Source organism: Vulpes vulpes, unplaced genomic scaffold (assembly GCF_048418805.1).
Source record: "Vulpes vulpes isolate BD-2025 unplaced genomic scaffold, VulVul3 u000000674, whole genome shotgun sequence".
NCBI lineage: Eukaryota > Metazoa > Chordata > Mammalia > Carnivora > Canidae > Vulpes > Vulpes vulpes.
In genome coordinates, this window is record NW_027325812.1 from 57,992 (window position 1) to 72,163 (window position 14,172).

General features: G+C 46.9%; 1 protein-coding gene across 1 annotated transcript in view; it reads right to left on the reverse strand.

Moving 5' to 3' along the window:
* Window positions 1-14,172, reverse strand: part of TIMELESS (timeless circadian regulator) — a 31,051-nt gene that overhangs the window by 5,769 nt on the left and 11,110 nt on the right. The window contains exons 2-19 of the mRNA XM_026001931.2: window positions 11,410-11,574; window positions 11,127-11,280; window positions 10,892-11,006; window positions 10,733-10,795; window positions 9,897-9,998; window positions 9,526-9,681; window positions 9,147-9,280; window positions 8,803-8,890; window positions 8,182-8,358; window positions 7,401-7,618; window positions 7,062-7,165; window positions 6,760-6,929; window positions 3,276-3,410; window positions 3,026-3,177; window positions 1,807-1,904; window positions 1,584-1,716; window positions 1,272-1,473; window positions 847-992 (exon numbers count right to left, since the gene is read on the reverse strand). Coding sequence (XP_025857716.1) covers window positions 847-992; window positions 1,272-1,473; window positions 1,584-1,716; window positions 1,807-1,904; window positions 3,026-3,177; window positions 3,276-3,410; window positions 6,760-6,929; window positions 7,062-7,165; window positions 7,401-7,618; window positions 8,182-8,358; window positions 8,803-8,890; window positions 9,147-9,280; window positions 9,526-9,681; window positions 9,897-9,998; window positions 10,733-10,795; window positions 10,892-11,006; window positions 11,127-11,280; window positions 11,410-11,506 — 2,444 coding nt within the window. The 5' untranslated portion in view covers window positions 11,507-11,574. The remainder of the gene's footprint in view (window positions 1-846; window positions 993-1,271; window positions 1,474-1,583; window positions 1,717-1,806; window positions 1,905-3,025; window positions 3,178-3,275; window positions 3,411-6,759; window positions 6,930-7,061; window positions 7,166-7,400; window positions 7,619-8,181; window positions 8,359-8,802; window positions 8,891-9,146; window positions 9,281-9,525; window positions 9,682-9,896; window positions 9,999-10,732; window positions 10,796-10,891; window positions 11,007-11,126; window positions 11,281-11,409; window positions 11,575-14,172) is intronic.

Sequence of the window (14,172 nt, forward strand, 5' to 3'; positions counted from 1 at the left end):
GAGGAAAGGAGAGTGGTGCCTGGGTGGCTCAGTGGGCTGAGCATCTGCCTTTAGCTCAGTCATGATCCAGGGTCCTAGGGCCGAGCCCTGCATCGGACTCCTTGGTCAGTGGAGACTCTGCTTCTCCCTCTGCCTCTGCCCTTCCCCTTGCTCTCTCTCTCTCTCAAATGAGTAAATAAAATCTTTATAAATAAATAAATAAATAAGAAAAGGAGAAAAGGAACATGTAGGATGTTGGCTTCAAAAGAGGAGACCAAAGGCCCTCTCTGGTCAACTCTAAAAGGAACAGGAAGGTAAAAAAAATTTTAAAAATAAAATAAAATAAAAATAAAAGGAACAGGAAGGGGAACACAGGTAACTCAGAGGCCTAAGGTGTGCTTCCTTTCCCTCATTCTCCTTCCATTTAAGAATCTAAAAGTCAAGCTAAGAGACTTTTCGGGTTGGGCCTATGGAGGCTGACACTACAGTGTCAGAGTGGATTATGGGAAAAGGAAGACGTATGAAAGAAGAAGAGCAGAGCTACAGGGAAAGAGGGCAAACATTTCCATGAATCCTCATAGTTTCCCAGCACATTTCAGGACAGGGCACATACAGACTCTCTCCAAGGGGAGAGACTGACCACCCCCATGAAGGCTGCTGGAGGAAGGAAAAGAGAGTAGACAGGACACCTAGGATCCAGTTCCATTTCCTCTCTTGGGTGATTTTGGGGAAAACATTTCACTTTAGGGGCTTGTTTTCTCACCTACAAAAGGGGAAGAAAGACTACCTGACTTGCAAGCTCTTCTAGCTTTGACACCCTGATTGTGTCACCCACTGTTGCCCATCCTTCCCCAACTTCAAGCTCACCCGCCATCCAGAGAGCCATAGCCCTCAGCCATCTCTCGAACCACAGCTGTGTTCTTCCAAAACAGTAGCTCCACAAAGGCTTTTGGATTGACTGCAGCCAATGCAAAGAACTTGCCCAGGATGTACCTGGCAAAAGTCACCAGCTCCTGTGGGAAGGGGAGGCTGCTTTGAAACCTCTGGCCTAAATGTACCCATAAACCCGGCCTGCTAGGTACTTTTTCTCTACCTGTTCCCAGCTGCCCCTCCTCACTCAGACTCTCTCCTAGTTTCCCCATCTGGCTCCCTCAACTTGCCTGCCCGCTTCCTCACTGGTCCATCATCTCTCAGCCCCTGACATCACTCAGCACCCTTTATCTCAAGACCATCCTTTGTGACCCTAGGGCTCCCCTACGCCTCTTGATCCTCATTCCTCGGTGTGTCCTCACTTTGTAGGCCCCGGCAGCCGGGTCACTAAGCAGACGGTTGAAGAGGCAGAAGAGTGAAAGCTGGAAAAGGAGGGCTTCCATCTTGAGGTCATGGGCCAATCGGTGCAGCATCTTGACAACGCAGTGGTTAGTGTGGGCACTGTTCTGTCGGTAGCTCCGCAGCAGCACCACATAGGCTCGCACAACAGTTGAGCTTGCAAAACTGCATGAAGACAGGGAGGGAGAGAGGGTGTCAGCCTAAGAAGGATGCTGCCCACCCTCCCAGCTCCACAATCTCCACCCTGGGACCAACTCAGTCCGTTCGGCCCGCACCGTTTCAGGTAGTCCAGAAAGTTAAATTCTTTCTCCGACACCTGGACCTCTTGCAACTCTTCCTCCTCCTCCTCCTCCTCCCCCTCTTCTTCCTCTTCTTCTTCTGCCCTTCGTTCCTCTGGCCCCTGCTGCCCTATAGAAAAAGGGAGGATTGTGGGTCTCTGTGATGCTGGTTCTAGAGAAGAGCTGGGAGGAGAGAGGTGTGAAGGAAACAGAGACTCACGGGGAAGTGGGGCACTGATGATTTGTTTCAGGAGCTGGATCTCTTCCTCTACAGAAATGTCTTGTGAGCCAAACACATCTCCTTCTGGCCATACCTCCCTGGAGCACAGAGAAAAAAAAAAAGACTTTAACCAGGGGAGATTTGAGTCATAATTTGAAGTAGGCAAAGGAATTTAGACTCATCTCTCATTTGGTAGCCAGAAAGAGAATGCAAACTGTTACCTCAAAGAGTATACAAAGACTCTAGGGAAATTTTCCCTCAAAAGCCACAGTGCAATGAACACATAAGAACAAAATGCAAACAACCTAAATGTCTGACATTTGGTTAGACAAATGTACATTTGACATTGCTGTTAACAATTATGGCAATATATCTCATGAGAAACAATGTTCATGATATACTGAGAAGAAAATATGAAACAGTATGTCAATATTGTTTTTATAAAAAAAAGCTGAGTATCTGTATAGATAACCCAGAGGGAAAAGAATCAGAAAGATTACTCATCAAATTGTGAAAGATGATTATCTTCAGCCAGTAGAATTATCTACATTTTTTCCTATCTACACACACATTTTTCCCCCCAATTAACTGTGCTTTCTGGTATTTCTCAAAAATAAAATAGAAGGGATCCCTGGGTGGCTCAGCGGTTAAATGCCTGCCTTCGGCCCAGGGCATGATCCTGGAGACCCAGGATCAAGTCCCACATCAGGCTCTCTGCATGGAGCCTGCTTCTCTCTCTCTGCCTGTGTCTCTGCCTCTCTCTTTTTCTCTGTGTCTCTCATGAATAAATAAATAAAATCTTAAAAAAAAAAATAGAAACAGGGACACCTGGGTGGCTCAGTGGCTGAGCATCTGCCTTCGGCTCAGGGCGTGATCTTGGGATCTGGGGATTGAGTCTCATATCAGGCTCCCTGAGAGGAGCCTGCTTCTCCCTCTGCCTGTGTCTCTGCCTCTCTCTATGTGTCTCTCATGAAAAACTAAATAAAAATCTTTTAAAAAGAAATAAATAATAATAAAAAAAAAATTAAAAAAAAAAAGCAAAACCCCCGATAAGCCAATCAAAACTCCCCAGGACTCTGTGCTCCGTATAGAGCCCCTGTGTTGCTGATGGGACTTCTCTCTTTCAAAGACAAAGAACCTTGTACCACAGTGAAAGCCTCCCTCTGCTCCCAAAAGTCCAGGAGCTGGATCCAGGAGGATGGATGGGCAGGGTGCTTACCGGGCAGACCTAAGGAGGGTCAGGGCCTGTGAGGCCTGGCCAGCCAGGAGACAGTCCTGGATCCGCACCATGGCTTCTGCCCGCTGCTCTTCTACTGGCACTTCTGAGGCCGCATCAAAGGGCACCACAGAGTCCAAGCTGAGGTCGGGATCCTAGAACAGGATTAGGGCTATGGGAACAGGGGAGGGAAACCCAGATGTCCTATTAGTGCACTACCCATGGGAAAGGTAGGGTTTCTCCTACTACCTACCTGGGCACAGCATTGTAGCTGCTCAGCCAGGGATGGCCACACAGCCTCTAGTTCACCTGCATTATAGGGGACGTGATCAGAAGCAACAGGCTGACCTACGGCCTTCTTTTTCTTCTTTCTCTTCTTTTGTTTGTTCTACAGAGAAAGAACTATTGTCATGATGGCAGGAAAGCTAAGAGGACATTTTCCCATCAATGTCTTCTCTATTAATTAATTCATTAGGGATCCCTGGGTGGCGCAGCGGTTTGGCGCCTGCCTTTGGCCCAGGGCGCGATCCTGGAGACCCGGGATCGAATCCCACGTTGGGCTCCCAGTGCATGGAGCCTGCTTCTCCCTCTGCCTATGTCTCTGCCTCTCTCTCTCTCTCTCTGTGACTATCACAAATAAATTAAAAAAAAAAAATTAATTCATTAAAGGTCTAAATTCAATAGTCACAGAGTGAACACTGTGTGCTATTCATAAGCAGTAAGAAAGCAACAGTGAGAGTGAGTGGTATATTTCCTTGCCCTTGAGGAACACACAGTCCAGTGGAGGAGACAGGTGAGTAGATAAGTAAAGTATATTACAGTATGGATAAACTTAGAATATGGCTGGGCATAAAATGCCACGGCGAGGGACACCTGGGTGGCTCAGGAGTTGAGTGTCTGCTGCCTTCAGTTCAGGGCATGATCCTAGAGTCTCCGGATCGAGTCCCACATCGGGCTCCCTGCATGGAGCCTGCTTCTCCCTCTCCCTCTGCCTATGTCTCTCTCTTTCTGTGTGTCTCTTGTGAATAAATAAATAAAATCTTAAAAAAAAAAAAAAAAAGCCACAGCAAAACAAAGGAAAAGTACTTGACTTATTTCTGGGGGTCAGAGATTTCCCAAAAGCAGTGATATCTTTTTTTTTTTTTTTAAAGCAGTGATATCTTAAGCAGAAATTTATAGAATGAACAGGTTTGTTATGAAGATACAAAAGACTGTGAAAAGGCTTTGTAAAATGCATAGCACTACGTAAACATAATCTGTACTGTTTTTCTCCTGAAAAGCAGGAAAATGAGAGTCAACACCCCACCCTTGTCCCCTAGATCATGACTGAACCAGTTATGGGTACAAATAGGATGGACTAGGAGGCCCTTGAGGTTCATGCTCTATTCAAGAAACTCAGAATTTAACACATCAAAGGTTAGGAGCATGAGCTTGGGAATCCAACAGATCTGGATTTAAGTACTGACTCTTCCACTAGCAAGACCTCAAACAGGCTGCTTCAGCACTCTGTGATGTGTCCTAGTCCTACTGTGAGGATTACACGAAAGCCTTATTAGCACAGCATCTGACACAGTCAACACTCAATAAACAACAGCACCTCTTATTTCTGATAATAGAGTCCTGAATTAAAAATATCTTTTAGTAAGGTCTCAGTGGTACTACTGTCTCTTTTAACTGCTGTTCTCACTAAATTTTGAGCCACAGCATATAGAATACAGGAAGATTTTTTTTTTTCTTTTTTTTTTTTTTAAGATTTTATTTATTTATGATAGACATAGAGAGAGAGAAGCAGAGACACAGGCAGAGGGAGAAGCAGGCTCCATGCACCGGGAGCCTGATGTGGGATTCGATCCTGGGTCTCCAGGATCGCGCCCTGGGCCAAAGGCAGACGCCAAACCACTGCGCCACCCAGGGATCCCATAGAATACAGGAAGATTTTTATAAAGCAGAGTGTCTGTCTGTAGGATACAAATTCATTGAGATTTTCTTCTTGTCTTAGACTTTAATATTTTATTTTATTTTTTATTTATTTATTTATTTTTTTATAACATTTTATTTTTTTTCATCACTGTGAAGTGTACTCTTTAATCCCCATCCTCCCACCACCCTCCTCTGGTATCAATCAGTTTGTTCTTTAGTAGTTAAGAGTCTGATTCTTGGTCTGTCTTTTTCCTTTGCTCATTTGTTTTGTTTCTTAAATTACACATGAGTGAAATCATATGGTATTTGTCTTTCTCTGCTGACTTATTTCACTTGGCATTACTATCTCTAGCTTCAACCATGTTGTAAATGACAAGATTTCATTCGTTTTCATGGCTGAATAATATTCCATTACACACACACACACACACACACACACACACACACACTATTCATTCATCTATCAATAGATACTTTGGCTGCTTCCATAGTGTGGCTATTACAAATAATGCTGCAATAAATAAAGAGGTGCAGGTTTTTCTTTGAATCAGTGTTTTCTTTTTTTTTTTTTTTTAATTTATGACAGTCACACAGAGAGAGAGAGAGAGAGAGAGGCAGAGACACAGGCAGAGGGAGAAGCAGGCTCCATGCACCAGGAGCCCGATGTGGGATTCGATCCCGGGTCTCCAGGATCGCGCCCTGGGCCAAAGGCAGGCGCCAAACCGCTGCGCCACCCAGGGATCCCTGAATCAGTGTTTTCTTATCTTAGACTTTTATTTATTTTTTAAAGGATTTTATTTTTAAGTACTTTCTACACCCAACGTGTAGCTCAAACTCACAACCCCGAGATCAAGAGTCACATGCTCCACTGACTGAGCCAGCCAGGTGCCATTGTCTACAACTTTTTATTTTTTATGCCATTTTAGGCTCATATTACAATCTCATCTTTAGGGATCTGGGGACTGATATGAGCAGCTTGAGTTATTCTAACAGTTACTAATATAGGATGAGATTCCAGACTTTCTGGCTTTTTATTTAGGGCGTTTGCCAGTTCACTATAATGCTACTGAAGTATAACCAAGAAGGATGACAGCATAATTACTAAGGTCTAAAATTACAAATCCACAGAGTTGGGCAGCCCGGGTGGCTCGGTGGTTTAGCGCCGCCTCCAGCCCAGGGTGTGATCCTGGATATCTGGGATCGAGTCCCATGTCGGGCTCCCTGCATGGAGCCTGCTTCTCCCTCTGCCTGTGTCTCTGCCTCTCTCTGTGTGTCTCTCATGAATAAATAAAATCTTTAATTAAAAAAAAAAAGATTTTATTTATTTATTCATGAGACAGAGAGAGAGAGAGAGAGAGAGAGGGAGACGCAGAGACATAGGCAGAGGGAGAAGTAGGCTCCATGCAGGGAGCCCGACGTGGGACTCTATCCCGGGTCTCCAGGATCACATCCTGGGCCGAAGGCAGGTGCTAAACTGCTGAGCCACCCAGGGATCCCCAAATAAATAAAATCTTAAAAAAAAAATGAAGATATTAAAAAACAAAAAAACAAATCCCCAGAGTTTATATGCTTTGTACATACTACATGTTTTGTAAATGTTTCCTGAGTGAATGAAGATATTTATGTTAAACTGGAGATTAATTTAATGAAAGAAGGAAACTACAGTAGACACACATCAGCAACACCAACAAACCTCTTGCCTTCCTTTGTTCAGAGTAGTTTTAACAGGTCAGCTTAAGCTGCAGAAACGTGAGGTGAGTTCCTTGGTCTCCACCCTTCCCTCACGGCTCTTCCCACATTCCAGGGCTGCCCAGTACCTGTACCACCAGGTTCCCACGGCTCCGACAGAACCGCTCCAACATCTTGAGGAAGAGGTGGGTGGTTTCTATCAGGTCACGAAGGAAAGAGCGCGGCTGGCATCTCTCATCAAACTTTCGAAAGAGAGCCAGGAACAGTTCTCGGTACTCCATCACATAGAAGATGTTGTCTAGGAATGGGGAAGAGAAAGGAATGGAAGGACTGGTCTGGAAACTTTGGAAAGGGGAGGGGAGACTGGAAAGAGTGAGATTGTGGTCAAGAGATGAGAAAAGCCAGAATTAGAGACAGGCCAGGGCCTCACTCTTGATGATGCGGCTGCTATCCCTCACAGCCTCATCTGGGGACATGTCCATCTCATTCACTGTGGCCAGCAGCTCCTGATAGGCCTTCAGGGCCAGGTGCATCCTGTAAGATGAGGCAAAGAGGAAAAATGGAGGACAATTTAGAAAACTGGCTCAGGGAAGCAGTACCCCTCTTCCCCCTTCCAAAAAGACAGTGCCATCAACACAATGACCCAGCTGGTCCTTGCTCCCCAGTCTGACCACCTTAATCCTGAAACAGGAAAGAAAGTACCACCCAGAATCCAGTCACTCAAGACTGCCCAAATGCACACTCTGACCCCAATTTTCGTCCCACTCACCGACGTGCCCAGGAGGCAGCTTCCTTGCGATCAGTCAGCATCATCTCATAGTAATTGGTGAGGTTCTGCTCAATGAAGTGGAAGGTACGGACACTGAGGGTCTCAGAAACCAGGCCTGGCCGGAAGGAGGCAGCTCGGTTGAAGGCCATGAAGAAAGCCAAGGCCCACATGTAGTAGGTCTCATCATGTTGCTGAGCCTTCTCCCGCAGCAGGTAATCCTAATGTCCAGAAAAAAAAGACCATCCCATGACCCCAGGGTTTCCAACTTTCTCCTTGTCCTATGATGACGGGATAGACCCTGGACACCATTACAGCAATATTCTAGGATTCAGAATGTCCAGCCCTCTCTTGTTCTCCCCAGGTCTCTCCCCTTCCTCTGGGGAATTTCTCCAAGCCATTTTTTTTTTTTTTAAGATTTTATTTATTTATCAATGAGACAGAGAGAGAGAGAGACAGAGGCAGAGACACAGGCAGAGGGAGAATCAGGCTCCATTCCATGCAGGGAACCTGACAAGAGTTCGATCCTGGGATCATGCCCCGGGCCAAAGGCAGGTGCCAAACCACTAAGCCACGCAGGGATCCCCTCTCCAAGCCTTTTTTAAATTGTCCCAGTGACCTACCCCCTCCCAACATCCTCATCATGTCTCAAGGGTGCCCTATACCCTGCCCAACTACTAGTCCACAGTCCAGGGTTAACCCCCCCCCAGACTCCTCCCCAGTTGCCCTTCTTCCACACCACTGGCCCCATCACCTCTCTCTTCCATCCTTCCCAAGTTCTCACCTTCACCGAGCCCATGAGCCGGTTATAACAATTCTCCAGGAACTCAGAGCAAAAGTCTCTGAGGAACAGTCTCACATTAAGGGCAGAGCGGCGCTGAATGGACAGCTCCCGGGCAGCTTGGCGACGTTTAGGCACCCTGCGAGGCTGCTTCCCCAAATCTGAACTGTAGTTTTGGAGCTGAGGGTGTGGGTCAGGGGATCAGAATTACTCCTCACCACCACCCTCCCCTTGCAGCTCTTTCCACATCCTTAGTGCTAGAATTTCCTCAGAAGAAACTCTTAGAAGGCTCCCTTCCTCTGGTACTAAGTGAAGATACAAGTAAAGACAATAATGTCGGAGGCTCTATTTCTCCTATTGTCTCCAACGTTCTAAGCCCCAGAACAAAGATGCTCTACTTCCAGAGATGATTGCTTACCTTTCTTTCTTTCTTTTTTTTCTTTTTTCTGATTTTATTTTTAAGTAATCTCTATACGCAATATGGGCCTGGAACTCACAACCCCGAGATCAAGAGTTGCACGCTCCACAGACTAAGGCACCCAGCATCAGGCGCCCCATCTGCTTACCCTCCTCCGGTACCCTCAACTCCACAATGCTCCCACCCCACATGGGGAGCATACTCACGTTGTGGAGACCTTTGTGAAAGATGAGGTCCCTCTCCCCAATGGATTTCAACCCCTGGACAATGTAGGAGCCCCCAAATCGAGAATGCCTGTAGTAAAAAAAAAAAAAGAAAAAGAAAAAGAAAAAGAAAAAGAAAAAGAAAAAGAAAAAGAAAAAAAAGCCCAGAGTGATTCCTCAAATCTCTGGAAGCTTTATCTCCGTTCTCTTTCATCAGCACATCAGCGTGTTATGACTACAGAACGTTACCCAGTCACTACTGTCCTAGCCTTTGGCCCAAGTCCTCAGTGGGAAGGTTCCATACTGGAGGGATGGGAACATGGCCAGGGCACCTCCCGGTCACGCACCTGTTGCCTCGCTGAAGGGCTCGAGTCTTCTTTTCCGCCATCTCTCGCTGGCGCAACATCTCCAGTTCTGCCACATCTGTGCTCCGCTCCTGCACTAGGCGTCCCTGTCCTACTCCTGCCAGCTGTTCAGGGTTCTAGATTTGGAACAAGGAGGAGAGAGTCAGAAGGACAGTCATTCCTTGTTCTAGGTTCAGTCCTTGGGGGAACAAAAAAGATGAAGGAACTAGGACTGCTGGAGGTGCCCCATACTCAGGACATGGCTACTCTGTCTGCCACCCACCTGCCCCAGATAATTCAGCCATTATTTCAAGAGTGATTGTGGCTACACGGCAGAGACGTTCATAGGTGAAGAGCCTAGGGAAAGAAGCCAGGTTCTCACCTGGTCACGAAACATAAGCGAGATGATCTCTAGCACATGCAGACTCCACTGCTGCTCCGCAGGCGAGCTGGCCAGAAAGAGAAGCAGGTCATCCAGGCCACTGAGGTGAACTGCCCAGAGAAGCTGGTCATGGACACTGGCATCATCATCAATCCTCTGAGCAGTGAGTGATGAGGAAAGGAAGAGAGGTCATTCAGTTCCACTGCCCTGCCCTGACGGACATTCTCTAATTCATTCCTTGACCAAGTTTCCCTCTCTTGTCGGAGGGCAGAAAAGCAAAAAAAAAAAAAAAAAAGAGGGGGGTGGGCGAGGGGGAGGTGGAGCACAACCTAACCAAGCATAAGAAAGCGGACAACCCAAGAACCTCTCACCTTCTCCTGATCAAGGTCGGTTGGAACATGGAGAATATTTCTGACCAGCAGCAGGATCCGTTCAATCAGTAAGTTGTCTTCCTCCTGCCGTTCCTCCCAGCCCTAGTCAGAAGGACAGTAAGAGGAAGAGACTCCTTGCAGAAGGCAGGCAGCATCTACTCTGGCTAGAGGACAGAGGCCCAGAGGAGAACCAGGATTAAGAAGGAAGAAAAGAGGAACACCTGGGTGACTCAGTGATTGAGCATCTGCCTTTGGCTCAGGGCATGACCCGGAGGTTCCAGGATCAAGCCCCACATTGGGCTCCCCGTGGGGAGCCTGCTTTTCCCTCTGCCAGTGTCTCTGCTTCTCTCTCTGTGTCTTTCGTGGATAAATAAATAAATAAAAATATTTTTATTTATTTATTTATTTATTTATTTATTTATTTATTTATTTATTTATTTATTTATTTATGATAGTCACACACAGAGAGAGGAGAGAGAGAGAGAGAGGCAGAGACATAGGCAGAGGGAGAAGCAGGCTCCATGCACCAGGAGCCTGACGTGGGATTTGATCCCGGGTCTCCAGGATCACGCCCTGGGCCAAAGGCAGGCGCTAAACCGTTACGCCACCCAGGGATCCCAATAAATAAAAATCTTAAAAAAAAAAAAAAGTAGGAAGAAAAGAGTTCAAGCAGTCCTGAGGCAGCCAGAGACAATGGATGGGACTCTGTATTGCAAGGACTGGGACCGTATCTCCAAACTCCACTGTCCTGACAATGACCAGCCTGGAGCCCTGCCCAAAGGAGGAACGAGACGCTAGCAATCCCCTGGGATCCTGGAAGGTGGACACCCACTCACCAGCTGCAGCAGCTCATACAAAGTTTCACTGAGGACTCCAAAAGCCTTCTCACTGGCAAAGGCCTATAACAGAGGGGAATGGAGCCTTAAGTGGCACCCACCCTCTCCATCCCTACTGCCCCCAGCTTCGGCCCCAGGGACCCTGAAGGAGAAACTCACCTCTTTGTAGGCCTGCAAGTAAGCTAACACCTGCAGAAAATGGTGCCGTAAGCTAGGCTCCTTGGGCACACTGCCGAAACAGAGCAAGGCTGGTTGTGTCAAGTTCACCATCAGCCTGGGGAGACAATGAAGGAGGGAGAAGTTGTTCAGTGTTACCAGGGTCAAACGCCAAAATCTATCAGCTCAAACACCAAGGGTTGGTGCATGGTAAAAGTTAAAAAGCTGGGGAACCAACCTGATAACAGCATCAAAAAGAGGCTTGTCCTGGCGGTGTTGGGTAAGGATGGGCAGAAGGTCGCTCTGCAGGATCTGGGCTGCCCCCAGCTGCTGCCGCACATCACGAGTGTCATCCTCATGCCTCAAGTAGCGGATCAAATCCTTCACGCTCTCTTCAGGGACAGAATAAACACTTACAAGGAGCCCTGGAAGGAGCTCCACTTCGGCCCACAGGCTATTCATACCCATGACTTGAGAAATTCTAGAGACTTTTTTCCCTGTTTCCTTAAAAAGGTACTCACCTAAGCAATCTGGTTCCTTGTGGTAAGTGTCTCCTTCTAAGTACCCAAGGGCACTACATGTGGCTAGAAGTTCACAATTCATCATGTTCAAGTCCATACACCAGTGGACCAGCCGAGAGAGACAGACATAAGGTAGGTGGAGACAGGACACAGAAATGATGAGGCCTGTAGAGACAGGGAAAGATAATAAAGGTAGGGTCTTCTCCATGAAAGGGAGAGGGGAACAGAACAGGACCCTAATGCTCAGAGTATTCTGAACAAGGTCCTCAAATGCTTCACTTTTGTCAAAACCAAATGTGCTAGGGACACCTGGGTGGCTCAGTGGTTAAGCGTCTGCCTTTGGCTCGGGTTGTGATCCCACAGTTCTGGGATCGAGTCCCGTGTGGGGCTCCCTGCATGGAGCCTGCTCTATGTCTCTGCGTCTCTCGCTGTGTCTCTCATGAATGAATAAATAAAATCTTTAAAAACAACAACAACAACAAACCAAAAGTGCTATTCCTAGTCCCAGGGAAAACTTAAATGCTTACATTAAGGCTTCTCCCTAATCAAAACCAAGGAAACTCCAAGCCTAAGAATTAAGCACCTGCTCCATACTCCAACTTGGATCTAAAACTATGGAAATGGTCTGTTTCAGAGTCAAGATAATGCATAGAAAAAAAGGGCGGCTAGAGAAAGGCATCAACTCTGAGACTTTTACCCTCAGGGGGCTCTGTAGCCTTTTGGAGGAAGGGGGGAAAATGATCCCCCGTCTCCCATCAGGCCTCTTGCCCCTTCCCCAGCCCTTACACACCCAGTTACAGCTCTAGGGCTAGGAAACCAGCATAGACCATTCAGTGCTTCTTCTTTTTTTTTTTTTTCCATTCAGTGCTTCTACTTAGAATCTGACACTCTTTGGAGTCCTGAGGCTTCTGAGGCACTGGGGATGCGGAGAGAAAATTCCTTCCCTCTCCTCCTCAAAGTTACTCTTAAATTTTGGGGATCTTAGTAGAAACTAGTGTCTAACGGAATGGGTGAGGAAAAGTATTAAATGGGAACCAGTTAAACTCCCTTCACTCTCCCCAGAAGAACCATCCTCCTTTTCTGAAACTTGTCCCTTTTTTTTTTTTTAAGATTTTATTTACTCAAAAAAAAAAAAAAAAGATTTTATTTACTCATCCAAGAGAGACAGAGAGAGAAAGAGGCAGAGATACAGACAGAGGGAGAAGCAGGCTCCATGCAGAGAGCCCGACGTGGGACTCGATCCCAGGACTCCAGGATTACACTCTAGGCCGAAGGTGGGCGCCAAACCGCTGAGCCACCAGGGATCCCCTGAAACTTGTCCCTTTTGATGAAGATCCCTAAACCTTCATCAGATAATCAAGTAGGTGGAGATCCAGAATCTTGGATGTTTCAGAACCTGACCCTAATAACGCAGATACACACACAAACACATTATATCCACTAACCTGTTCCTGTGAAAAACTGGGAACATCTGTCAGTCTCGTCCTCTTAGCATATTCAGCGATACTGCTCTCAGCCCTCGGCGGCTTCCTCTATAAAGACCTTTCCCTGCTCCTCTAGGCCCTACCTCTAGCCCCTGACTCCACTCTGTTCCCCAAGAGTAAATGAGTTGTGTCCAAAGGACCAGGGTTTAATGTCTGATGTTATCTCCTTGCATTTATGTAATTGGTCTACTTCTCTAGGTTATCTGCTATCCTTCTACCCCCACCCAGTGCTACTCTACTTTCTGAATGCTCAGCCCAGCAAGAGAGAGCTGTAAAGCACCGAATGACCAAGAAGTCTGAAGGCAGACTTCTCTTCAATGCCCTCTCTCATGGGACCTCTAGACCCTCAGACCTGGACTCCATGTGGTAGGGGGATCTCTGATTCTCCCCTTAGACGTAACCATCTTTTTCAGCTGGATCACTGGTGTGTTTACATATGTGCACACACACACACATGTGCACATACACACATATACACACAGAGTGAAGGGCTTCCCTGTATGCTCTCTCCAAGTGGTAGCAGGAAGCTAACAAAAGAAAACAGCAGAACTGTCAGTAAAGATGTTGAGTCGGCATATCCTCCTCAAAATAAGACACAGCATCACACTCTGGTACTAAAAATTGTGACATGATTAAGTCTTCTAATAATAGAGACAAAGCCACATCTGGGAGGCTCTAAGGCAGATGATCTCATACAGTCCTAGCTCCGCTTCCCCTCTATCTTTGTACTGTAGACCAAGCCTATGTAAAGAGTCAATATTTGTAAAATTGGCTCCAGGAGAGTACTCAGACATCTGCTTCCAACATATCACTTTACCTTAAAGGCAAAAATAGCGAGGTAGTAATGGCTACCTGTTTACCTGGCTACTGACCTAAGAGGGGGAGGCAAAAGGAGATGGGTAAGGAGGAGTCCTTGCAGACTTGAGAGGGAAGAGGTTAGGTAACACACCCAGGACTTCGGGTCCTAATCCTGTGCAGTTTTGACAAAAAAACAGAAAGCAACACGCAAAGCAGAGGAAGAAATGGGTCACAGGTCACGAAGCAAGCTGGCACTCTGGGGCCTACTTGTTAGAACTGGAATCAAAGAGTTCTCCCAGGTGTTCTGGCCGTTCCCGGTGGAAACACGCTCTTAGAGTCATCCAGGGGTGCTGGGTGGCTCAGTTAGTTGGGTGTCTGCCTTTGGCTGGGGTCGTGATCCCAGGGTCCTGGGATTGAGCTCCACATGAGGCATCCTGCTCAGCAAGGAGACTGCTTCTCCCTCTCCTTCTGCCTCTGCCTG